Source organism: Hyposmocoma kahamanoa, unplaced genomic scaffold (assembly GCF_003589595.1).
Source record: "Hyposmocoma kahamanoa isolate Upper Pololo Valley unplaced genomic scaffold, ASM358959v1 63, whole genome shotgun sequence".
NCBI lineage: Eukaryota > Metazoa > Arthropoda > Insecta > Lepidoptera > Cosmopterigidae > Hyposmocoma > Hyposmocoma kahamanoa.
The window spans coordinates 23,866,701-23,893,978 of record NW_020653851.1 but is presented as its reverse complement, the minus strand read 5'-3'; the positions used below and the strand labels follow the sequence as shown (position 1 = coordinate 23,893,978).

The following is a 27,278-nucleotide window of genomic DNA, read 5'->3' as shown; positions in this document are numbered from 1 at the left end:
TAGTGCGTCTGGCTCGGCGGGTGACCCGTAGCGAGTTGTTGCGGGCGGCGCGCGTGCGCCGGGGGGCCACCACGGCCGACTGTGCGCTTGTCGCTTGAACATGACAGCATCTTCGTACCAATTTTGATAAAGTATAACAATTGTCTTGATATCAACAGCATCGGTGCAGCAGCGGTGGCAGTGCCCCTCAGATCTTTGCGATTTAAAGCTCTGAGTGACACTGCAACTGTTATGGACAGGCGTGTAGCTTACCATCAGGCGCACGACTTCATCATCCCGTCCCATCATTTGATATTACAAAAAAAAAATACTATTCATTTATTCTTTAGGATCCAACACATGTAGTAGGTAATTAACTGCCTCCGTGACCGAACGGTTACCATGCCGGACTGCCAAGCAGAGGTCTCAGATTCGATTCCCGGGCCGGGAGAAATATTTGTATGGCCTACATTTCTTTCTCTCGTGAGTTTGGGTGTAATTTGTGGTTGTCTATGTGTGTGTCCATGGCACCCGCGACACAGGGTTTCCCTAGTGCGGGGCTATGTTGATTGTGAGCGTTATTATTATTATTATTATTATTAATTAGCAGCTTCTTGTACAACTTAATTAGAACAAATCAGGACTTAATTACTTAAGAGCTTTCTTCTTTAAAGATAGGATAATAGATTTACAGTAGCAAAAATGTGTCAAGATCCACCTAGTGAGCGGACTCGACCTGAATTGCTAAGTAAAGCACCCCGGATATAGGATAACAAGATTAAGACAATGACTGGAACCGGGTGTCACCCGGTCGATCGTTAAGTTTACTGTAAGTAAGATTTAGTGTCGCGATTCAACCACCAAAAATATAGTGATTACCACACGTTCAAACTTTGAAGTTTATTCATACGTATAATAATTATAACCCTTATTTCATCGAATTTTGCATTTCTCGTATTTTTACGTAATAACCAGCGGAATATAAAGAAACGGAGAGATCAAAGCTTGTATCCCACCGGGATGGCGCCCGTTTTCAGCATGCCTACGGTTCTCAATATCTCTTCTGTAGTAAATGTTGGTGTCCCACAGTATAGAAAAAACCACCAGTAGTAGATCATTCAATTAGAATACTTGTGAAAAAAATAAAAATTCCGTTTAAAAACAATTTAATCATTACACACATAGAGAACAAAATATTGTAACAATTGTTTTGTTTTAATTTTAAATTTAGGATACAGGAAAAAAAGTACTTTAATGCATTCAAATTAGCTTGATTATAATGATTATTATTATTTATTTGTTGAGCATAGGCTATAGAGCCATCAGCTTAAACATGTTACTATAAATTGAAACTATACGCAATTATATATTACTTAAACTTATAAGAGATTTGTGAAAAAACTGTAACTACACAAACACTCAATTTTTTTTATTAGAAAGACATTGTGATACACGTCAAACTTCCTAAACCAATGATGGGACACATCGTGTAATCGAAAATCAATGTTAAAATATCTCTACTAAACTATTACATATTTTAATCACTGTTAAAATCATATCAATTGCTGAAATCAACTCATTCATCGCTAACAATAATTGGGGTTAGCCCCACGAATAATGGCAAATAGGTGTGGTGGTGGTGTGTGCCACAAAACTATATAAAATTCATAACCTCAAAAATGCGTGATTTTCATACGTGGCGTGTCTGTAACCATAAAAAATACTCAATGTAACCGAAAATAATACACCGTAGCTCAGCACAACACGAGTAATTTACAAAAAAAAAAAAATCATTCAGGTAACATTTTACATATTACCGCCAAATTCTTTCTCGACTGAAAGAACTAGTAAGATAAGTATCTTGTAGTTCCCTCAAGTGGCGCTAGATGGCATTGATCAATTTTTCGCTATTACTGAATCATGACGTGAAGTTTTTCCTCGAACGGTGACTGCTTCAACCGATTTTTAATGAAGATAGATTCCACCTTATAGCACACCAATGGCATAAGGAAATCGAGTCACGTTATTCTCTGCCTATAATACCAAAGTACTCACACGTTCTCGGGTACCACTAGCATGGACGGACACCGCACGATGGCACAGAGTTTTGTCCGTTACACCTTGATCAATACATAAATATATGAAATAACGATAGAACAGACAGTAAAGTTAAAAGTTACATGACAGCGATATTATTTTTTGAAGATGGACAAAATGGAATTTTGAGTATTCGTTTCGCATCTGCAATCAGTGCCTCTACCACGAATCCACGAGATTAGTGGCAGGTGTCCCTAACGACCGCGTAAATTACTTCACAATTTTCAATACCTAATGATTGGTTGGTCAATGACCTAATGGCATTAAGTCCGCTATTTGTACTGTTTTGCGTGCAACAAACTTAAATAAAATAAATAAGAAGTTGGGATATCGCTGGTCATAGAGTCGAAAGGGGATTAAGTATTAAGAAAAATAAACCATAATTTATAAAAAGGACATTTTTTCTTCTCAAAGTCACGAGATTTTCACGCCCTCGTCGCCCTTAGGCCTGCTAGTCTATTCACCGGATTAAGAGCCTTCTGTCCACGCTTGGGTTCGGCATCGCAGTCAAGGCCATCAGCATCCTACTGCAAAATTGTGATAGACATTCAAAGCTGATTAGTAGGTATCTGCGCATCCATTCTTACGGTAAGGGCTCCGTGAAACCTATCTGATAACTGATTGGGAATTTTTAGTTTCATATTATGATAAAAGTCACGTTCTCAGTATTTGTCAATGTAATCAATAATAGATGCGCAAAAGAATTGTTACAAACACAGTTCAACTTAGCAAAACATGGCCGCCCCGTGCTCGCGCGCTCGTTCACTGCCCGGTCTCCTCAGACTCAAAAACAATGTTACGTCCGATCTCTAAAAACCTCCCACCAACGAGCGGATCAGCCTAGCCTAACCAAAAACCCCAGTTACCATATTTTTGGTGTATAATCTCTATTTTTTTAAATTACTGAACCTAACAATACACTGTTGCCTTCGGTAATTCATCTGCCGCTCTCATCCTACTGCGACAGAGTGTGTGAAATGTTTTCTAGCATGTCAATATACCGCATAAAGAAATCGAAATTGAATACGTGTGAACTTCTCAAACTGCATTGGCCTAGCTTAAAGTCTAAACCATCTCCTTAGAGAAGAACTGTGTCCAACAGTGTGCCGTATTGGGCTGATGATAATGATAGATGCTTATACAATTAACAAATGAATCTAAAATTAGTTTCTTTGTCGAGAAATTTGTAGTTGAAGTCAGTGGTACGGGGACGCTCCGTTGTTTTTCGGTAAAACGATCTGTTTTCACATTTGCCCATAAATTGTCTATTTTGTAATGCTAACCAAAAAAGCTTTTAACTGTTCGATACATGTCATATACACCATCGTGTAAGTCCACACTCCACCGCAACCCTTTCGACCGCACAAGGAGTAACGTAGTTTATTCGTTACTCGATGAAAATAATATTATTATACATAGTTCACTGTGCTATGTACAATCGATGCCCTAAAATAGGCCATTTCCTCAACCTGGCCCCGTAGTTTACTAATAAACTATTTTTTGTTTTTCTAGTGGAGATTGTAATTAGCACTGTCACCTGTTACTTAACATACATATTATTATTATGCATATTTATTTAGTTCTTAGGGTTTCGCAAGGTTTCTTATGTTTATAAGAAATTAAACTATTTTTTCAGATGAAAAATCCCAAGCAGACAAGATTGCAGTATTAATTAATTTATTACAATTATCATTATTTCTTAATAATTATATTTAAGAAGAAATTTCTATTGTTAAAATAAAATGATTTTGTAAAACTCATGTAACGCAAAATGGGAACTTTTTTTAATTTTAAAATAAGGTAAGGTAATTTTAAAATAACTTTTTAACAATAGTGAAAAATAGGATGATTTGCATTAATGTTAGACATAACTAGTTGATGACTTCATCATCTGCAGTCAGCTGGGGCCTATAAAGGGCTCGAAACGGTGGTTTGAAAAAACAAATATACGCGATTTAAATCCGAAAAAACAGTTACATTTGTTGATAGAAATTTGCTGTAAATCTTCCAAATAATAAACAAATAAATAAAAAGTTTCTTAAGACGTTGTAATAAAGGTGTAGTTTGTTTAACAGCTTTTTTCACACCGATCTACTCAGAATCTACTCAGAATCTACTCAACTGGTATCGTAGAGCCTTGACTGTACAATTTCGTTACAAAACTTTGTATCCGTTCCGTTCCGCGACAACGTAAATTGAGACAACGACGACAACCAAAATTATCCTATCAATCCTTTATTTCATACATCTAAGTCCGAGGGCGGTTTGGTAAGTCTGGGACTTTGACAAAAACACATTTTATTTTAAATTAAGCAGGACTTATTTTTCTACGTAAAACGTTTGTCAAATTTTGACAAATAAGCCTCTGTTCCAACGACCACTTCCTCAAATCTATTTGATACACATCTTTATCCGCCAATCCATGTCTTCGTGTTTGGGAAAAGGTAAAAGTTAGATGGAGTCTAATCGGTGGTTCGTATTGTATTTCGACAAGTTTTGATGTTGCGATTGCAGATTGTATTCTGCGTCTTCAAAAAATATACCGACCTCACCAACTTTTTTATATTCGCGCTAATTTTAAAAAAGTAAGGTCTGTAAGGTGCTAAGGAGTTTTAAATTAAGAAATAAAAATAAATTCTGACAAAATTTTTTATTTAACCTTAAAGTCACATATTTATCAAACCCCCATAGGATAGAAAAAAATAAAATCAAACCACCCTCGTATGTGCCAACCTTAGAGAATGGAAAAAAATAACAACCTTATGCCAACGATGGCATCATTGATTGTCGAGAATAAACTTGTTGTCATGTAAAACTACGCACTAACACTTTGCAGTTTAGACGACGGCCCATGACGAACACTCTTCCTGGTGCTGCTGTTTTTACATTGTGGCATGAATTCTTGAAAGTGAACAACGTTGACCTTATGAGCCGTCCCGCGTGCAGTCCCGACCTGGCACCTTTTATTTATTTCCAAAAATTAAGAACCGTTACGCGGTAAACGATTTTCATGAAGAAACTGTCGAAGAGTATGGTTCATTCGTATGAAAAAGTGCATTAACGCTAACGGAGAATATTTTGAGAAACAATAAATTCATTACTGACCATTTATAGCATTTTTTTCTTATTAATTCCGGAAACTTATAGTGCGCCTCACGTACAAGACCGTTCTGAATTTGATTTTTACTCTTCAAATATAGAAACAGGCGGAAAAGGATCAAACTTCACTTAGACACATAATATGCCAGGTAGTGTTGGCATAAAGAAAAATGTTCATAGATAATGAAAAAAATAAATTTTTCATAAAAAAATAATATTTTTATACGGAGTATTTTATTATTATTTTTTCTATTTATTTTCCAAATATTTTAAAATAAAAGTAAAGAATTTTTGGAAAAATATTTTGAACATTTACTTTATACAGATACCCAACTTTGTAAATTTTAAAAAATATTTTGTTTACTTCGTTTTCTCGAGTTATCAAAAAAATCCAAATCAATGAAATTTACTCTTTTTCGCTCATCACGCTTTACGCTTTTTACCTTTCTCTGATTATATTTTTTACGAATGCTATATGTAGTGGTACATAGACTTCAATATCAACAGAATAAGACTTATTTTAAAATAAAACAACAATTACTCAAACCAACAACAATATATTTCAATTGACATTCAGATAAAAAAAACAAAATACCAGGAGAACAATTCTCGCATACAGTGACATGTTGTCGGCTTCAAAATAATGTCACTTCATCAATGGTAAATGTCATTAAAAATCACTACTATTAAAATTAATACTTATTCTCGGATTACCGAATTAAATTAATAAACATGGTTGCTACGTCGACAGATTTTGAAATATCTATAAGTACACGTTACGTTATGATTTGTTTTTTTTATACGTGACAGGCAGATGTCTCCACACTTGTTAAATGGAAAGTAAAATACAAACGTGAAGGGACCTAGTGCAGTGTTAATACAATCACAGCATTAGCCACCTCCACCCTGCATGCCTACAAGATGCCTCTTCACGTCTCGTTTGAAGAATAAGGAGGGAATAGAAGAGAGTTTCATTTGTCGACTGTGCAACAAAGAAAGGTGACAGTGAAACTTTTACTGCGTGATGGAATACGGTAACTAGTAAAAACACAATATTGAACATAGTATTTAGTTGAGTTTTTTTTTTTTAACCCATACCGCTTTGTACTCGTCGAGGCAGCATAGGAGGTCGCATCAGACTCTCAATTTATAGAGATTATTGTTAAGGCATAATTAGATAAGTTTAATTGAAATGTTACAAATTATGCATATAGATGGTTTTGATTATGCTGTCAAAGTACGTAATTTGATATATACAATTACGACTTCGAGCAAATAGTGTTTGTTATATGTAATTATTGCGATATGCGATGTTATTAAATGATCGTTATGCCATCAATGCCAAAATAATGTTTTTTTTCATAAGTCAAATTGTTGATATCTGTCTCGTCTCTATACGACTCTGCGTGCGACATCCTGATTCGCTCTGGACCTTTTGGAGGGAAAAGTGTCGTTTTTATTTTGACTTTCAATTATTTTGTGAAATCTAAAATTAAATAAAAATTTAAAATGGAATAGGGTAGTGCTATTGTGCCTTAATCGAAGATTAAAACGCGAAATTATACGAATCTCAAACTAAAATACCCGTATCGGCCCGTTTTAAGGAATCCCGAGTCAGTCTAAGCACGCCGCCTCAAATTGCCTATCCACTTTGTGACGGCCATATTTACAGAAACACACTACAGGTAAGTCGAACACTTTCGACAGACCTGTAGTGAAATTCTGAGGGATATGAAACATTAGGTATGTTCTTTCGAGATTACTTTGTGACATTTGACATTGCTCTGTTGCACGAGAATCATGTTCTGATCAGATGACAATGCTGCCACCACCTCCATTCCTAATATAAATAAATTATTATTTTAATAGATGGATGCAGTAGAAACATTGCGAGATTGAGAATAGTCGTCATCAGTTCTCGTAGTAGAGGAAATCCTGAAAAAAAAACCATTCTTGTAGAGATACTCTATCATCGTAATCCCACTGCTGAACACGGGTTTCCTCTAAGGAAAGGGTTCAGGCCATTCTCCGATATGGTAGCTCAATGTCGATTGGGGATTTCATACGTTTCTCAAGGGATATGAACATTCTCCGAAATACTGGTTTCCTCACTACGTTTTTCTTCACAGTTTCTTTAGCGAGAGTTATTGCAATTAAGTATTCAGAAATGTACATAAGTTACAAATTATCTCTCACTTGAATACCACCGCTCTCTTTTGGAGTATTTTTTTATTTCAGGATAAATATTTATTGCTTTTCATTGTTAAAAGGGAATAAGAAATCATTGGTATATTTACAATGTACGTAAGGTCAATATAAAAGAGCCGTGGTCGCCAAATGGTTTGACCAATCGAGCAGAGGGTTGTGGGTTCGCATCCGGACTTGCACTTTTACCGAATTGGTATTAGACTTTATTCCCAGAAAAATTTAACCAACCTTAATGTGTTTGTTAGATATAAGCTTGAATTAAAGAGCTTACTCAGCGGAATAAGAAAAAAAAAATATTATGACCTGCATTTTTTTATTGATTTAATACAAAAGTGTGATAGATGTGTTAAAAAACTGCCTCTGTGGCAGAACGGTTACCATGCCGGACTGCCACGCAGAGGTCCCAGGTTCGATTCCCGGGGCGGGAGAAATATTTGTATGACCTACATTTATTTATCTCGTGAGTTTGGGTGTAATTTGTGGTTGTCTATGTGTGTGTCCATGGCACCCGCGACACAGGGTTTCCCTAGTGCAGGGCTATGTTGAGTGTGTGTTAAATTAATTACCAGTAACACTGCTATACTAAAAAAGTCCAAAAAGCAGCAACACTTAAACGCTAAATTACTCAAAAACATTTAATTAAATCTTGTATGATGGAAAAAAATTTCGTTATAGGATTAGAGGATGGAATAGTCTAAGATTATAGCTTGGATGATGAAAAAAAATTAAAGGAGATTTAAGGACTATCCACACACATCAGGGCCGTGCCCGGGACGTGGACGGGGCGTGTTAGTTTGTATGAACTGCGGGCCCGGCCCGGACACGGACATGTGTGACCGAGTTCATACTAAATATACGCAACGATATTTTTAAGCCCCTGACGGAGTACGGCCCGACCACGTCCCGGGCACGTCCCGAATATGTGTGGATAGTCCTTAAAAGATGGAAACAAAAATGCAACAAGAAAAATCTCTTCGCCTCACTCTTTGCAGAGAGTTCGCGTCTGGATGCCGCAGGATACCTACCACCTTCTTTACCTCAGACTGGATGGTACTCAGAACTCTGCGAAGTCTAGACGTGCATAAAGCTAGCGGGCCAGATGGAATTCCAGCAATAGTCCTGCGTAACTGTGTGCCTGTGTGGTCTCCTGTTCTCACACGCCTGTACCGCCTCTCACTTGAGACTGGTGCAGTTCCCAGGTCGTGGAAGCTTGCAAACGTGCAACCTGTGCCAAAAAAGGGAAGCAGTGCTGACCCTGTCAATTATAGACCTATCTCAGTCACTTCCATACTCTGCAAGACTATGGAACGTGTACTCAACAACCGTCTCCTATCATACCTTGAAGACAACGACCTCCTCAGTGATCGCCAGTACGGATTCCGTCGAGGGCGACCTACTGGGGATCTTCTTGTGTATGCCTGTCACATATGGAGCGAGGCGAAGCACTTGCAAGGCGAAGCAGTGTCTTTGGACATTTCTAAAGCTTTTGACAGGGTCTGGCACGCAAGTCTATTAAGTAAGCTTCCCTCTTATGGGCTTCTCACTGACCTTTGCAATTGGTTCTCGGATTTCTTGAGCGAACGTCCGATTCAAGTGGTCTTAGAAGGCAACTCTTCCGAACACATTACAATTGATGCCGGAGTTCCTCAGGGTTCTGTACTGTCTGCAACTCTCTTTCTGCTGCATATAAATGATATGTTAATTCCAGGTACCTTTGCGTATGCTGATGACAGCACAGTTGTAGATAGGTACTTGACCATTGCGAGGGTCAGCGGAGAGGAAATACAGTTTTGTCGAGAGTCCATGGTTAGCCGTTTGGATTTGACGCTCAAGGCAGTCTCCGATTGGGGCGATGCCAATCTGGTCAAATTTAACGCTACCAAAACGCAGGTGTGTCTATTCTCCACAAAGGCGTCCCTTTGAGCTGACTCCAACTTTTCGTGATATATCCATACCGATAGCCGACTGTCTCCAGCTACTTGGAATGGACCTGTCGACCTATTTGAACTTCGGCAGATACATTGAATCCATGGCTAAAAATGCAGCAAAGAAGCTTAGCATCCTTTCCATGGTGAGGTGTTACTTTACACCAGGACAGTTGCTTCAGCTGTACCAAGCGAAAGTCCGGTCATGCTTGGAGTACTGCTGCCACCTTTGGGATGGCTCTGCTACATATCAACTGGCCACTTTGGATTCAATTGACAACCGTGGCAAGAGGCTTATAGGTGACTCGGAATCAATGGAGGCGAAGCTACAGAGCCTTGAACACCGCCGTAAAGTTGCCTGCTTATCGGTATTTTAAAGGATATATCACGGAGAGTGTGCGATTGAATTACACGATTTAATTCCGCCTTCCCCTTTCCATCATCGGGGGACCAGGCGTAGGCTTGGGTTCCACCCATATGTTGTGGATATTCCAAAGATTCGCACGAAGCGTTATGCTTCCACAATTATGTAGCGAACGGCTATGGAGTGGAACTGTCTGCAGACTTGTTCCCTGAACGTTATAACTTGGGCCTTTTCAAGGCGAGAGTGAATAGGCATTCACCTACATCATCGTCACTTTCCATCAGGTGAGATGGAGATCAAATACGCGATTATGTTTTATAAAAAAAAATGTCATTGACATCCGATCTGTCAATATATTTTTTATGGTATTGGCCGCTAGTCCACTAGCTAAAAAAATACATAAAAATCCGTTCCGTTATAAATAATAAAAATAATCCAGAAAACTCTGATTTAATGTTTTTTTTAGTTTTCTGACACTTTAAATGTTTATTTGGGAGACAATAGAAAAATACCCGGAAAAATCGAATAACCGGGTAACCGAAAATTAAAAACCGAAGAAACCGGTTATCAAAATCACTCGATTTTTGCATGCCCTACGCAGTACTTACAATAAGGAAGCAAGTGCCAATGACAGCAGTCTTGTATTTGACGTCGAGTTGTGCCGGGAATCGGATTTGGAAGAAGTCGTCGTTGGAATTCAGGTCCCGCAGCCCGCACCAGCGCTTGCTGATTACGCCCACCTTCTTCTTATCCAGATTTAGCACCTGGAGGACAAACTTCTTTTAGCAGAGGAAATAATTTTTTAAGCTGACACAGGAAATGTTATCATGCTGGCGTATCAAATTTTGTATCAGTCATTATGGTCGCATCATCGTAATTGCTTCTAACCACAGAAGAAGAAAAAACAATGGCCGTAAGCCGATTACTATGAGAACTGATGTCGCTAAAACTCACACATTCTTAATTTGAAACACTACAAAATCTTGATATTGATTGGTCGTTGTTTCAAATTTAAAAAGAAATAACAAATTCTGGATTGTTAATATAATTTAAACTTTACCCTATTGGCATATCGTTGAAAGTTCAATGTCATCAATACCTATTATTGAAAGTTACAACCTTTTGATATTATATTGAAATTTCATCAATGTACTGCCATCTAGCGGTTAATTACTGAACGATTACTGAAAAGAAGCGGCCATATTTTTCTTTACTCATGTGGCCATTTTGCAGGGGTATAAGCTTTACTTTCGTTTCCAGTAACAAAAAAAATATTTCGGTAAACATAAAATTGAAAATTTATTAAAATTAGATATTCCGATGATACGAAATACCACCACGGGTTATAACTCGAAAATACATTTTTGGTGCGGTATTTTTGTACTCCAAAACATCTCAATGACGCATTTTTCTAGGATTCTAGAGAATTTGCAAGAAAGTATGACACAACCATACCGTACAAAGCAAAAATGGCGGACTGAGTTCAGATAGATCTTTCGAGACCTATAGTTGGTACGCGTTGGATGCTAACTAACCACTTCTACTGTATTTATTGTTCTGTGCTTCTAACCATTCGGAAGAGTTAAACATTTAAAATAGTTGCCTATCGTATACGGTCCCTCTTGTCAGTAATGAAATTAAATTAAATTTCTTTGCCTGAAACAAGGTTTACAAAAGATGATACACATAATTCCACCAATTGGCATGCAAATATAATGTTATAATTTAACAATTTTAAAGTAATTCTAACAGCAATACGAGTTATTAACATTTATTATAATACTAAATTATTGGTAAGCCATGAAGCAATAAAAAAAGATTGGTGAATATTTTTTTTCTTTTTGGTCAAATAGATTTAACTAATAGGGGTTAAAGTATGAAATTGCCGATTTGTACTGAAAATCTAAATTGTTTATTTTTTAAATTTTTAACAAATTTATTTAATCAAAATAGTTGCCATTATTATCTATACATTGCTGCCATCTAATGGGAAGGTTATTAATGCCTTTGCGATAGAACTCCGACGGTCTAGACTGCACAAACTGTGTGAAAGCATTTTGTACTGCCTCCTGGGAAGAAAACTTCTTGTCACGTAGATAATTGTCCAAATCACGAAAAAAATGGTAGTCCTTTGGAGCAAGGTCAGGTGAATACGGAGGATGACGAATGGTTTCTAACTGCAGTTCCTGAAGGGTCAAAATGGTTTCTCGTGCTGTGTGAGGTCTCGCGTTGTCGTGGAGCAATAATGGTGAAGATCGATTCATGAGTCGGGGCTGTTTTACTGCTAGTTTTGTCAACATGGTTCGGAGTTCGGCACAATAGACATCTGCCGTTATTGCTTGACCAGATCGGAGAAAACTATAGTGAATAACACCATGCTAAGACCACCAAACAGTTACCATTACCTTTTTATTGGTAAGTTTTGCTTTAAGACACTGTTGTGTCATTTGACCTGGGGTCAGCCATTGCATTTTTCTTTTCCGATTATCATAAAGAATCCATTTTTCATCACATGTTACAATTCGATCCAATATTCCTTCATTTCTGTACCGGTTCAACAAGGCAACACAAGTTTCAACACGCGTTTCTTTCTGCAGATCAGTCAAATCATGAGGCACCCATTTTTCGTATTTTTTTATTTTATTGATTTGACGCGTGTGTCAATATTGTGGGTAAGGTAACGTTAAACCATGCCGCTAATTCCTGGGTAGTTTGACTAGGATCGGCTTCCACTATCTCTCTTAATTCATCGTTATTCACCTGTGTTCAGGATGTTCTTCACTAACAGTATGTCATTTTTTAAATTGATTTAATTCTTTGGACTGAACTGAACATAACCGGGGATGGGCAGTGGATTAAAATCAAATCAACCCGCCCGGGTTTTAAACGAGTTTTTACCCAAAGCGCCAAAATACACGAGCTTTAACCCAGTTCTGCTCAAAATCCGTGGGCAAAAACGGCAAATACAGAATTGGGTATTATCTCATATTTATTAAAAATTTTGATGTAAAGAATCTTTTGTACATGAAAAAGAGGCAACTCCAGCACAATACCCACCATAGAGCAGAAATATAGTGTACATCAGAGCAGAAATATTAAACATTGTCAAATGAAATAATGAGATGATTAAAAAAAGAAAAACCAATGATATACTGAATATCTAAATAATAAAGAAAAAGATTTAAATCCAAATACCAATGATATAAACATTTAAAACTAGAAACAAGTAAATTGGTATGACTCTACCACCAGACAGATAACTTACATCAAAATCACAAACGCCCGTCATACTAACTGGGCCCTTCACACGCAACACGGCTTTGTCACCGGCATCGTTGATGTTGAGCACGGGTTTCAGGAAGGTCATTTCCTGGCGTACCACACTGGCCAGCTGACCGCACACGAACACCTCCATCTTGTCCGGTCCGAAGGTGTACGGGCGGCGGAGGTTGAACACCTGGAAATAGGAAGTTTCATGTTCAAATTTATGTACAAACGCTAAAAATTTGTGAACTCACAAATACCCAGAGACGTAGTTACACGTATACACATTTTAATTTAAAATTTTCGCTGAGTAAAAGTTGTATTTTGGGACGTTCTTCAATTCAAATAGTTGCTTGGAGAAATTATAGCTATACAATAACCATACATTCATACCAAAAGTAAAATTTTGCACAAATAATCGGAAAAGAAAAGCACTACTTCCGACGAAATAAAAGGGATCGAATATTCGATGTCCCTTAAGAGAAATGGAACGAAATAAGAGGACGACAAGACGATAATTTGTGACAAAACACAGAACGGCCATGGGCAGGATTCGGAATGGCGCCAAATTGATATTTTTTACAAGACAATGTTTGTATAAACTAGGAACTATTATTACGGGCGCCTGGTAAGAAATGACATCCTAAACTCTTGTTGTCACCCGTCATTAGCAATAAATTGTAAAAGGGAAGTATAGAACATCTAACATCACTTCAATCGGAGAAATCGGTCCTGGCTAACCTATATAACAGACTTTCCCAAAGTGGGCGATAACGCCCCCTTGTGGGCGCTGCAGGCCTAAAGGGCGATAAGAGACCCAGAAAAAAAATGAGGGCGTTGTGTAAAGGCTTAGCGGGACATTTGAAATTTCATTTAGGAAAACTCTTAGACACCGACTGAGCTCTCGACTCTCGACTACAACTTGTGAACATCAACAAATATTAATTAAGAGATAGCTCAAACTAACTCGGTTCGATATTTCTCTCCGTGTAGTTCATATATCTGTCCTGTTTTATTGAATAAATAAAAATAAAATAGAACCCGTTTTATGACTGTTTGTTTCCCTGAATAAATAAAAAAAATCATGTCAATCGGTCCCTACGTTTCCAAAATGAAAGTAGACACAAAGAAACGTTTCGCATTTTAATAGTTATTAGTATTCCTAGATAGATAATTTTCGTAGATAATAGACAGCGGGCAATCGTATTTTAACAAGTTTTTGTTAAATAACCCGATTTGTTGAACCAGCCGATTGATACAGGAATGCCTGTATCAATCGGCTGGTTCATAGAATACTTGTTCTTACTTGTTAAGTACGATTGAGCGTCGAATGAGATAAACGAGTTTATGCATGTTTGTCTTATACCTGTCGGGGCGTGCTGCTTATGCAATCCTATATAAACAACGTAATAATTATTTTATTTTCATTTGCGGTTTCGCGCGTAATAGATAAGCAGTACTTAAGTTTAACACGTACTTACGTATTTCTCGAAACAAAACAATGTCGTAAGTAAAAAAGAAGAGACGGCAATACTGTGCGGAATTAAATTCGGATTCATTGAAAATCTCACAAACCCATCGTCGCCTTTGTGCCTTCTATGTCTAAAAACATTTTCGAATGAAGCAATGAAGCCTTCAAGACTGCAAGATCATTTGCATAAAATGCATCCATATAAGAAAGACAAGAATGTAGCATATTTTCAAGCCCTAGAGAAGAAGCATAATACTCAGCCAAGTGTAGCAAAACTGTTTTCGGCGGCTGCTAAACAAGATGACGACGGACTTCGAACTTCGTACAATATCTCTTTGTCAATTGTTTAAAAAGACAAACCACACAACATCGGAGAAGAGTTAATTTTGCCAGCAATAAAGGAAGTAATAACTACTGTGCTTCATAAACCGGCCGCAGATATTATCCGAAAAATTCCTTTGAGTAATAATTCTGTGCAAAGACAAATTGATGAAATGGCTGAAAACATTGAAGAATCATTGTGCAATCATCTGAGGACTAGTCAATTCTCAAGTCAGCTCGACGAGTCCACTTTACCAACTAATAAAGCATTGTTGCTGTCTAACGTGAGGTTTATTAAAGATGAGAAAATATGTGAAGAACTATTGTTTGCTAGAAATTTAAACACCGATACAAAAGGCGAAACCATATTCAATACATAGGAAATGAAACTATTTTTCCGGATTTAAATCGCGTATATTTGTTTTTTCAAACAAATCGACGTTTCGGGCCCTTTACAGGTCCCATGGTCACGGTTGACTGAAAAATAGTTTCATTTCTATGTGTAACAATCGCGAAAACCTAAGAACTCGACATATTCAATACATTGGAAAAGTTTTGTGATGAAAAATAGATTCCCTTGAAATATATTATATCAGTTGCTACGGATGTCGCTCCGGCTATGATTAAGGCTTCTTAGCGTAATTAAAAAATAAAATTCCATATGTCCTTGCTGTACATTGCGTTATTCATAGACAACATTTGGTTGCTAGAAATTTAAGTGAACGACTATTTCAATCTCTGCAATATGTCAACAAAGCAGTCAATAAAATCCGTAACAGCTCTTTGAATGACAGATTATTTCATCAGCTTTGTGTTACTAATGACGAAAATTTCAACCGTTTGTTGTCTCATACTGAAGTTCGTTGGCTATCAAGAGGCAATAGTCTCACTCGATTTTACAACCTGGTTGACTCTGTGATAGAGTTCTTGGAAACTAAAGATACAGAATTGCGCAACAAGCTCATTACATCAAACAATGATATAGCTTACATGACAGACCTGCATAAATTGTTCAACGATATGAATCTCCAACTGCAAAACGATGAACTAAATTTAATTAAAACAAAAAATGCCATTGCCGCTTTTGCAGCCAAACTGCTTCTACACAAAAAGAATATGGGCAGACGTGAGTTTCACAATTTTCCGAATTTATCAGTATCCTGCAGTAACGACGACTTGTTGACCTGAGCGCCGTTGTGTACTACCTACTGCGCTCAGGTCTCAAGTTAACTCTTGCGGGTTATAGTAAAAGTCTCGTTTAGGATGAATGTTTAATCTCCGATAATATAGCTCACAATAATTAATTTAATTTGAAGGTATGTATAGTGGTTTTCAAGTACCTAGGTGAAAAAATGGGGGCGTAAAAAATAATTTATTCTCAAAGTGGGCAGCAGACAAAATAAATTTGGGAACCCCTGCTCTATAAAGTCACTTTATGTGAATATAAATTACGGTCATTTTAGATGCTTTATCTACATTAACCTGCGGTGATATGTTTGCTTTGAATTTTTCACATGCTGTTAAGTTTTTTTTAATCCTTCGGCCTCTGTAGTCAAGTGGCTTGCACACCGGTTTTCATGATGTCGCCATCCCTGAGGTTCCGGGTTCGATCCCCGGCCGGATCAATGTAGAAAACTAACTTTTCTATATTGTCTTCAGCTTCAGCTACTTACTCAGAGCAACGTATGTGATGTTATCTAATATTTATTTAATAATAAACGTACAAAAAAGATGGCAAACCACTATCTCATCTGATGTTAATTAAACCCTTATTCCATTCCTTAACCGTACATACGGTTAAGGAATTCTTGATACATATCAAGAAGAAAGAAGCAAAGCGCTTCGTGAGAATGGGTGGTAAGTTAATAACGTGAGAGTTGAGTGCTCCGAACTTTCTATGAAACTGAAGAAGGAACAGGTGAACAACACAATATCCGTAAGGGCGCTTGAAATATATAATAGCTAGGTCCGCCTCTGTGGCATCCTTCTCGTGACGCTTCTCAACGTCTCCGGAATGTGTCGTCGCAATATACTTTCCAAACATTTACACTCCAACGAGCACTCTAATACTGCTACACATTATGTTGCGTGCCAAAATACAATTCATACAGCACAAATTGAGCCTTTTACAGTAACTACAATGTCTCTTTTTCATCGTTACAAAAATTGTATTTCAAATTGTCATGTTTTTCAACTCATTCGTAAAAACATGTAACTAAGTAGGAACTAGAGTCGCAATTTGAGTCAAAGTGTACATGTTTGCTTTCTTTGTAGATGTATAGTAAATAACTTACTGTTACTGAGAGAGAAATATGCGGCACGAAATAGGCCACAATCGGGCGCACCCATAAAGGAAATAAAACGCAACCGACGCGCCTAATCCCACTCAAAGCTATTGTAATCAAAAAGAATACATGAATATATTTCGTAGATTCTTTTAGACGAAATATACTTGAGTGAAGTTTTGGACGTATTGTAATTAGCTATGGTAGCCTAATGGGAAAATAGCTGTTTCCAAAAATATGTACCTCTCAGATCGACGGTTCCTAGTCTATATTCACAAATAACCTTGACTTTAAGAGCGGTTACAGACGACGATTTTTAGCAGCGATACAAATGCGTGACTGCAACGATACTAGCGTGCATTTGCTTCGCTACACTTGGGATTTATTAGGCGATTGCATAGCTGCAATCGCGCGTTTGTATCGATGCTTAAACTCGCCGTGTGTAACCTAATTTCTAATTTCTAAGTTACTTGGATGTAATTTGATATTCAATTACTCACATTAGTTACTTATATTTACAAATCTTTATTAGCAATACCTCTCGGTAAGGGGGAAAGCGAACATTTATTTATATATTTAAACTATATTGCACGTAAAAAAGTAGAAATAGCTGACTTTAGACCATTAGACATTCTCCACCAGCTAATCAGACAGCTGGGTTCAGAAAAATTAACAGGTGGTCTATAACATGACAAACTAAGATAAAAAACAGATAAGATTTTAGTTAATAAATAATTATGATACATAATTTACGTACATAAATATACAATACAATATTATAACACCTAAGCATAAGTATATAAACAATATATACCCTTTCGATCGTCATACAAATACAGATTGTTTTTTTTTTCACATTTGCTCGGTGCAATTCCCGGATGAGCCAAGCAACTTTTTAAAGCAAATCTTAGAATGCAGTATTACTTACTTTTAAAAATAAAATAAAGTCTCCTTGAAGCAATGGGTATCCTATGTACAATATTAAAAGTACTTCCCTCCGCATTACATAGCCGTGAGACATCCTGTATAATACACACATACATGTCAAACTAATGAGATGCAGATGAAGCCTTCAGCATGGAATTGCGAGCTATTATAATTTCTTGAAAGATATTTCATTCGGCGCTTTTTTAATATGGGGTGAAGGAGCGTTCCAGGGTCGCGACTTAACCACCATGTCGCGATGAAACCTGCTGTCGTAGAAGTTTCACAACCCGTACAAAAACTCGCCTTGAGTCAGCTTAGCGTAACCCTCTTCTTAAAGGAGATATGAGTATTTTTCCAACAGTGGGACATAAAAAGAATTTTTATTTTTATCATTACCTCCGAGGCCAAACTGTTTCCATGCTGGTCTGCCACGCAGAGATCCCCGTAAATATTTGTGTGACCTTAACTAATTTTTTACTAATTAAAAGTTTTTACTAATAGAGAGCAAATTTCAACTCTTTTAATATCCGCTATGACGAATTCTTTGGGGTCTCGAGGGGTCTTAGTGGATTAATCCATTTTTGGATTGAAGTCTAGATTACTAGTATTTGCAACATTACGTATTTTTTAACGACTCGGGGTCACGAACTTTAAGTGTTATAAAGCTAAAAGTGGTACACACATTTGTATCGTTATAATAAAGTAAGTAAGTTAGTCAGTTACGCAAAGGTTTAGCCTAACATAATCAATATACAATATATGTATGTACAGTTATAAAATAAATATAGATAAAATAAAATAAATAAAGTAAAATGCTTTATTTGACATGTGCATGCAAAATACTTTAGAAACTATGTTACAATATTAAATAATTTATACGGAAATAAGAAATAATTTTTTATTTCTTATTATAATAGAAAACAAAGAGCTAAAAAATATAATATGTCTAATGTGAATTGAATAATAATAACAATAATAATAGTAAATTTAAATTGCACAATACCAATGGTACACAAGATATATCAACACAAGCCTACTTCATATAGCCTGCGTCCGAAATTGATTTTCAAACAGCTACGTAAAACATTTTCGTTTGAAAGTTAATAGTGCTTCAGACACTGCTGTTCGTATAGGACAACGTAGGTTGTTCCAAATTGGAAATGGTGATTAACTGTCAATGATAACCGATAACAACAACAAATCTTTTATCACGGTTATAAATTAACACAATTAATCATGAGAATTATCGTATTACTGATAATTAATTTTGCACCCTTTTGGTTTAATAAGTCCGCATTTGTAAATGATGAATGACAACTTTTAAAATGAAAAGTTTAAGAGTCGACAACTTTTTTTTTACTTAAATAGGAGAATTTCGGTAGCAGTAGATCTCCTTGTGAAAGAGCTCGTCGGTGGAAGTACCGTCACCTTACTTATTTCTGCCGCCAAACAGTAACGTAAGCATTGTGGGTGAAATTACAGACACACGGGACTTTCAACTTATATCTAAAGCTGACGGGCGCAGTGACCCTCAGAAGTTATGGGCGGCAGTTGAAGCTGCTATGAACAGGCGTGTCGTTTACTACCAGGCGCAAGATTTGTTCGTCCCGTCATTAAAAAAATACATGTACACAATGAATTTTATATAACATTTATTAAAGCAAGATCGAACACTTAGTAAGAATTCACTTCAACCCAGTTGGATTCAAACCGACACGTCTCCCAGCAAACCGTGGCAGACGCTATGACCTTACGAATTTTTCCATTTGTTTGTTACAGATCTTTGTTTTTTGGTTTAATCGCAGCACTCGCTACAAATCTTTTTGTACATATATTTTATATATAGTCTTTTTAGCTGTTTAGTTTTAGATTAAAATTCTAAATTTCAATTTACTTATTTTTGGCGCCTTTTTCTCTGTTATTGTCATTAGTTTGTTATTTGTGGTTCGTAGCTGTATATTGTTGATTAAATAAACTGTATATACACTTCCTAAGGTCTTGCTCACTCCTCAATACCATCCGAACCCCATTGATAAGGTTCGCTACAATTACTTTCATGTGATACAGGCACTTTTTACATATTGTTTTTATGTTACAGTGGTTCAATTTACGTCATTTAGCGTAATCAAAACATTAAAGAGCGTATAAGAAAATATACGAAGACGATTTAATGAATCATGCAACAGATCCTAAATAGACTTCTTCCAACCATACATTCGCTTCGCGGTCGTAAATAAATAAATAATGCAGAGTAGTAATAATATTTACCCGCACGCACATAAGCTTGTGTTTACACAACACACACAAGCTAGGTCGCTGAAATGGTGTCGCATCGTCGCCGACAACTATAAAATCGGCAAGTATAACATGCTAAGCTAATAGCTTTGCACACTTTTTCTAGAAATTATGTGTTCACTGATATGGGTATTGTTGAGCATAGAAATATTCAACAATGCTAGTACGTGTGCCTTCCGTCAAGAGCGCCAATGCTTATCAGCGTAGGAACAGTAGAGCTCCTTGTGAAAATGTTTATCCAGGGAAGTACTGCCAGCTTATCTATTCCTGCTGCTAAGCAGTAATATCAGGATTACCGTGTTCCGGTTTTGAAGAGTACGGGCGCTGGTGAAATTACAGGCAAAGGGGATCCTGTCAACTTACGTCTCAGGGTGACGGACGCAGTGGCAGTGCCCCTCAGATCTTTGCGATTTAAAGCTCTGAGTGGCACTGCAACTGTTACGGATAGACGTGTAGCTTACCATCAGGCGCACGACTAGTTCGTCCCGTCACTTGATATTACAAAAAAAGCCTTCCGTTGAGAGCGCGGAAAACGAGGCGAATTTTAAATGCTTTACCGATTTTAGTAGCAATGAAGCAGACAGGGTCGTGGTTTCGAATTCGGACTCGCACCTCTTAGGTTTTCGGTATTTGTGTGCGAATTTTAATTTGACATTCATCATGAGCTCTTCGGTCTGGAAACCTACACGCCGAAGAAGGTTCACAACTCTCGAAAAGCGTGTGAAATGCCCAACGAACTTTGAGCCAGCGTTTAATCCCTCGCAAACTATGGCCTAAACCCGTACACGGCAGTGAGACGTATAAATGGGTTGATAATGATGATGATGGCTCCACCTGAAAAAGTTCGTCCAGATAAGTAGCGATGTCACATCTATTTCTGCCGCCAAACAGTAATGTAGGCATTAGTCGGGACTTGTCTATTGTACGTCTCAGGACGACAGGCGCTGTGGCAGTGCCCATTACATCTTTACGATTTAAAGTTCCACTACACGCACGAGTTACTTCCGTAATTTATTATCGTTAAACACGTTATATATCCGTTATGTACATAACGGAACCAACCGACGCAGAAAATATTTATATGGACAAAAAATACACCGTACCCATTGGGGTGTAATAAAAATTTGTGTACCATAAAACTAAGGAAAAGAAAACATTCTTTACGTAAATTCAAGGAAATGGCATATACTACCGGTATCTATGTTTCCCGAAAGCTACGATTTAGAGCTATTCAAAGCTAGTTAATAGGCATTTACTAGACGAACGCGTAACATCATCGGCCATATCGTCGCTTAACATCAGAAATTGTGGCGTTTTTTTTTATGACACCAAGTGAAGGGACGAGCCAGTCGTGCCTCTGGTGGTAAGCGACGTCCCTTCCATAATGGTTGCAGAGCCACACAAAGCTTTAAGTCACAAAGATTTAAGAAGCACTGCCACTGCGCTGGTCAACCTGAAATATAAATTGACAAGATTCAGATTCAGATTCATTTATTTCTCAAATATAACATTACAGTATAAATTGCACTACATGTTAAAGTATAAGAAATTATATTGAGATCGTCAGACAAAAAGGAAAATTATAAGAAAAGCACACAATAAATAGAAAATTAACAATTCATTATATAATATTGTTGTCTTTAAATTACATATCAAATATCATTCTCCATCAAGGATCGTCATAAGTTGATAACAATTATACAAGAGTTTATTAATGCGGTAAAAATTAGAATCAAAAAAGAAAATACTGAATTCGTTACAATTTAAAGTCCATAAATTCTTTTACGGAGTATATAGGATTTTTCAAGAAAAGTTCTTTCAGCCGGCGCCCAAATATTTCGTCAGACGGTTCAAGTCTGAGAGTGGCGGGTAAACGCTCATAGTAAGTAGGTCCGATGACACGCGGGTTTTTCTCTGCAAGTGCCATGCGTCGAGGGACTGTTCTCAAATGACCGGTACGGCGAAGTGGGATGCCAGAAACATTCAAGTCCCATATCCCCGTAATTTCAAGTTAGAAAGAACACAGTATTGCTCACACAACTGCTTGCGGCAGAAACAGGTAAGGTGGCGTTCCCTGGATAAACTCTTTTATAAAGAATTAAAAAAATAAACTAACTTTATTGCAAAATACAGAAAAATAGGTACAAAGACGTGCCTAGCTCCCAGACTAGGATTATTAGGATACTAGTGTGTTGCCTCAAAATAACAATAACTAAGTCTATTCACTTGACCCGGGCTTGCAGAAAATCAGCGCCATGACACGTTTAAAAAAAACGATTGTGGCTAAAGCTGAGCAAGTCCCGATTGTACAATTCTTATCGTAAGCGTCATAGAGTTGGTTTTAATTAAATGTTAAGTGCCAAGCTTGACGTGCTCTTGACCCAGTACCAGCCGCGACACGCATGACGGTAAATTTTTGCTTACTAATGTAAACTGTTTAATATTATTTTTAATTTTTATTTTTGTCCTGCACTTTTTTGCCTATATGCGTGTCTGTGTTTCTACAATAAAACAGTTTTCTTTCTTTCTTTCTATTATAATAAAATATGACTAGTAGAACACAAATAAAGGCAGTTTGCATTTAATTTTGGTTTATTAATAAAGTTATATCATTCAATATAATTCCAGTGTTTATAAGCACAACAAAACAACAACAACAAATTTTAAAATTTAACCATATTTCCTATTGCCTAGATTTCTTTGAAGGAGGTAAAAGCCCAGTCAACCACCCTGGCCTATGTTCAGTTTTCTTCATCATTACAGTAAGTTAAAGTTAAAATAACGCAGCAAGTGAAGCTATTTTGGTATTCACTCATATTGCACCAACTACGTACAGAATTACTCCGCCGTTCTTCAATCGATATGCATGAAAGTTGAAAATAGGATAACAAAGTACAATTCTACCTACAGATCGTGTAAACTATAGAATTTCGATCTATGACCGAGTATATTGAGGTCAAAGTTCACCATGGTTCACACAAAGAACGGTACATAAACAACTTAAAACAATGTGGGCAAAAGCGGCCATATCACTAAGGGTCGTATTCTAGAACTCTATTCAATGCTCAAGTCAGGATTGCACTGGCAACACAAGCACTGGAAATGCGACCCTAATGGCAGGGACTTGAGAATGATTTCGAGTGCTTTAAACCATACTCAGATCCTGACTTGAGCATTGAGTAGAGTTCTAGAATACGACCCTAAGAGCCAACTCTTCCAGACAACCACTGAGACAGGGGAAAACTAAACAGAGACACTGTCTCCCGCTCTGTTTAGTTTTCCTAGTGTCAATGGTAAAATTAAATGCATTGACAAAAACATACATTATTATTATCAAATAATAAGTAACCACATTGTATTGTAGACTGGTATCATGACTCTGGCATCACAGCACATTAACTCAAATATTTTGTATGCCCGTAAAAATACACATAATTTCATTAAGAAAGAAGATATCCATAATATTAACCTTAGAACTAAGTTTAAACTCATAGTACCAAAGGCAAACGACTCTTTAATGGAAAGGCAAACGACTTTTTTTGCAATAAGATTCCGGAGCATATATTAAGATTATCATTTCCAAAGTTTACTTGTATTAAAAGTATTTTAAATGAAAAGTAACATTATTTTTTTTAATAACGCACATACTCAACATAGCCCCGCACTAGGGAAGCCCTGTGTCGCGGGTGTCATGGACACACACATAGACAACCGCAACAATCAACTATTGTTCCGATTAGAAATATCAAAAGTTTCCGATCGGCCAGTTGTGAATCGCCATTATGCGCCTCGATTTCTTCTTCTTCCATTTCATCAATTTTTATGATCGAGGACAGCGCCCGGGGCAATTTGGTGGCCAAATGGACATCAATAGGGTAATGAAAGTATGTACCTACAGCGGGAGCACTTCGTTTCGGAAATTTGAGAGATACTTTGTTAGATCCGCAGTTGGTAGTATGTTCTTACTGAAAACCCTTGAAGTATACGAGTTGAGAAGCTGTACTTTCCAGATTTTTTGCTGTCTAGAAAAACAAATTATTTAGAAAGTACATGATTTGTTTTGTTTTTAAATATCAGCTATAAAATGGTTCCTTTTAGCGCAGACTATATTGATTTATGCCAAAATGGCGGTAGCCTAGTGGAAGAACTGTTGCTTCTCTACTGAGAGGTACACGGTTCGAATCCCTGTAAGGTCATGTACGTATGATTTTAATTTATAGTTTTTTTTTATGACACCAACTGACGGGTTGAACAAGTCGTACGCCTGGTGATAAACGACACGCCTGTTCATAGCAATTGCGGTACAACTCAGAATTATATATGGTAAAGATTTGAAGGGCATTTCCACTGCGCCCGTCATCTGAGACATTAGTTGACAAGTGCCTGTTATTTCACCAGCATCCTTACCCTTCAACACCGGAACGCAGTAATGCTCACATTACCGCTTAGCGATTGAAAGGTAAAGAGGCTGTACTTCCCTGGACGAACTCTTTCTCAAGGAGCTCTACTGCTTAATATTGAAAGGGTTGTAACCCTAACTAGCCGTGAACAGGTTCACGGCAATGAAATGGGAAACTTCCGGTCCACAAAATTTATTAAAGAAGTAGAGTTTAAAGAAAGGCTGTAACAATATAAAGGTAAATGTAAAAAAACAGGTATAACACTATAAAACACTCCCTACACTTTATTATTAAGGCACTTACCCCTAAATGGGCCGAGAAACTGAATTACAGAAATAGATACATGAAGGGTGTAGACTTATAAATTATTACACATGATTAGCTTATTAACAGCTCCGACTGTTGTGGATGTCGAGCTGGGAGTGACCGTTGTACGAAAACAAAATGAGAAAGTGAAGGAAGATGGAACAATTCAAATTTAAATACATGGAAAATAAAAAAAATTATAGGATACAAGCGGAAAGAGGCGATACAAAGAGGTGAGATAACGGTGTAAGGAGATCACACCGTCACAATATCTATATTTCTTAATAATTTGATAGAGATACCACTCGTTTCCGATGAATGAATACATCGAAATGAAACTTGAACAACGTGTGGCGGAGACTCCCTCGACTTTCCCAGTGGAGACCAGTGTCTAAAGGGGGACATATGATGGTTAATCATGACACTCACCTTCCGATCCTGAGTGTCGAAGATATCGATGTGGAAAGGCCGCGAGTGTCCACCGAGAATCTGCCCGATAGCCCCGGTGTCCTCCCGCGCATACATCACCACGTCACCAGTGGGCGACAACACCACATACTTGTTGCCTGTGAAGTCGTTGATCTTCTGCCGAATTGAAACGCCATCCAGGTCTGATAATTGGGACAGACCTGACACAAACACATTACGTGTGACTTTCTAGAACAGCGTCCTATCCCAAAAGAATCTATAACAACACAGGTTTAGGTAAAACTAAATATGAACCAATCGTAATTAAGTATAATGTATGACACTTTACCAAGTTATTTATTTTACAATTGTAATGAACTTTTTGAAAATGGTTTAAAATATATGACAATAATTTCAGGTAGTAGACAACATTTCAAACTACCTATTTAAAATATTACTAAATATATAATATAAATATAATATGTAATTAAAGATGTTTAGTAGGTAACACATCACAACTCTCCTACGATAAACAACTTAAAATCCAGCCTTTAAAATATGCGACCAAATTATGAAGTACATCAATAATATGACGTATGAAACCATGAAACGCACTTTTTTTTTATTCTTTTTCTTTTCTTCTTTTTTTCCATAGTCTAAGCTCTACACTCACTACTAAATATTGTGTTCGACCGGTTAACCAATTCACAGCTGAAATTTTATTTACTTTTAGTTTTTTTTCTTCTTTTTGGCTTAATAACCTAAACCTATATTCATATTCACCAAGAAGATGGTTTTAAAAAGCTGCGCCATCTCTGGATGTTTTCGAGTGATTATTTTAAACAATGACAAGCTCGGCGTTCCATGCATAATAAAATTTAGCATTTTCTGAAGAAATTTCATTAATTAATTAAAAAAGGAACTATTTCTTGACAAACAGTGATATCAGTTTGCAATTTATTTTAAATGGGCTTCAAAGTACAGTCGCATGTTCTTAAAACTATTAATTGACACGTGTGTTTTTTTTTATTTACAGTCTTCGTGTACACTATCTAGTTTTTTTTCCGCTTAAATGGAGGCTTTTAATTAAAAAATAAACAATTAGAAAAAGGTAGCCTACCTGAACATAATATTTATTTACATTTATTTATTAAATATTTATCTATGAGACTTTGGTTAGCTTTGTTTGTCTGTCTGTTGAAGTTTACGATCTAAGATTTAAAAAGGCACTACATAAGATGTAAATTTCGTCATCTATTGCTGGGCACGGGTCTCTTCTCATACAAGTGTTTAGGCCATATTCTGCCGCGCTGGCCCAATGCGGGTTAGGGACTTAACATGTTTTCCGAGAAGAACCTTCTACAACGTGCAGGAATCATCACGACATTTCCTTCGACGAAAAGCTCATGGTAAATTTTCAAATTAAATTTCCTGAGAAGAACCTGGATTCGAAGCCACAGCCTCTGCTTGAGAGGCGGTAGATCAAAGAAGATCGCTTTATTGTTTCTTTTTTCCTAAATAAAAATCATGAATCTACAAACCCAACGGTGGTTCCGGTCCCGGACGCTCAGCCATCCCGAAACCTTTTCCCTCTAATTCATCCACTTATTTCGCCATTTTTCACTTATATTTCGTATAGTGTATGTGAGAAAAAAACGTTCAAATATTGTTTAGGGAAAAGCTCCCTCCGCGGAGGACGACTACAAACTGAGCGAGCGCTTTTAACGAACGCAACTACGCAGGTCCGACTGCTAGCTTTTTCATTTTGTAACGTTTATAAAAAAAACTGTGTATAACTGTACCCATGGCATAATAAAGCCGCGTCAAAAGTGCCTTTATCACATGAAAGTCATAAAAATAATACGAATACATGAAACAAATTATTTAGAATGTGATATTTTATAACTCTCATAATTAAGCATAAAAAGT

The 27,278-nt window shown here is 37.0% G+C and overlaps 1 protein-coding gene across 1 annotated transcript; it reads right to left on the bottom strand.

Annotated features, from left to right (window-relative positions):
- Positions 1 to 6,906: 6,906 nt before the first annotated feature.
- LOC113230325 (phospholipid scramblase 2-like) lies at positions 6,907 to 26,924 on the bottom strand. Its single transcript, XM_026464203.1, has 5 exons — positions 26,891 to 26,924; positions 25,371 to 25,570; positions 12,938 to 13,129; positions 10,281 to 10,436; positions 6,907 to 7,110 (listed from the first exon to the last, which is right to left on the bottom strand). The coding sequence occupies exons 1-5, from the start codon at positions 26,922 to 26,924 to the stop codon at positions 7,087 to 7,089; spliced, it is 606 nt and encodes a 201-aa protein (XP_026319988.1). The 3' UTR covers positions 6,907 to 7,086.
- Between the last annotated feature and the right edge of the window lie 354 nt (positions 26,925 to 27,278).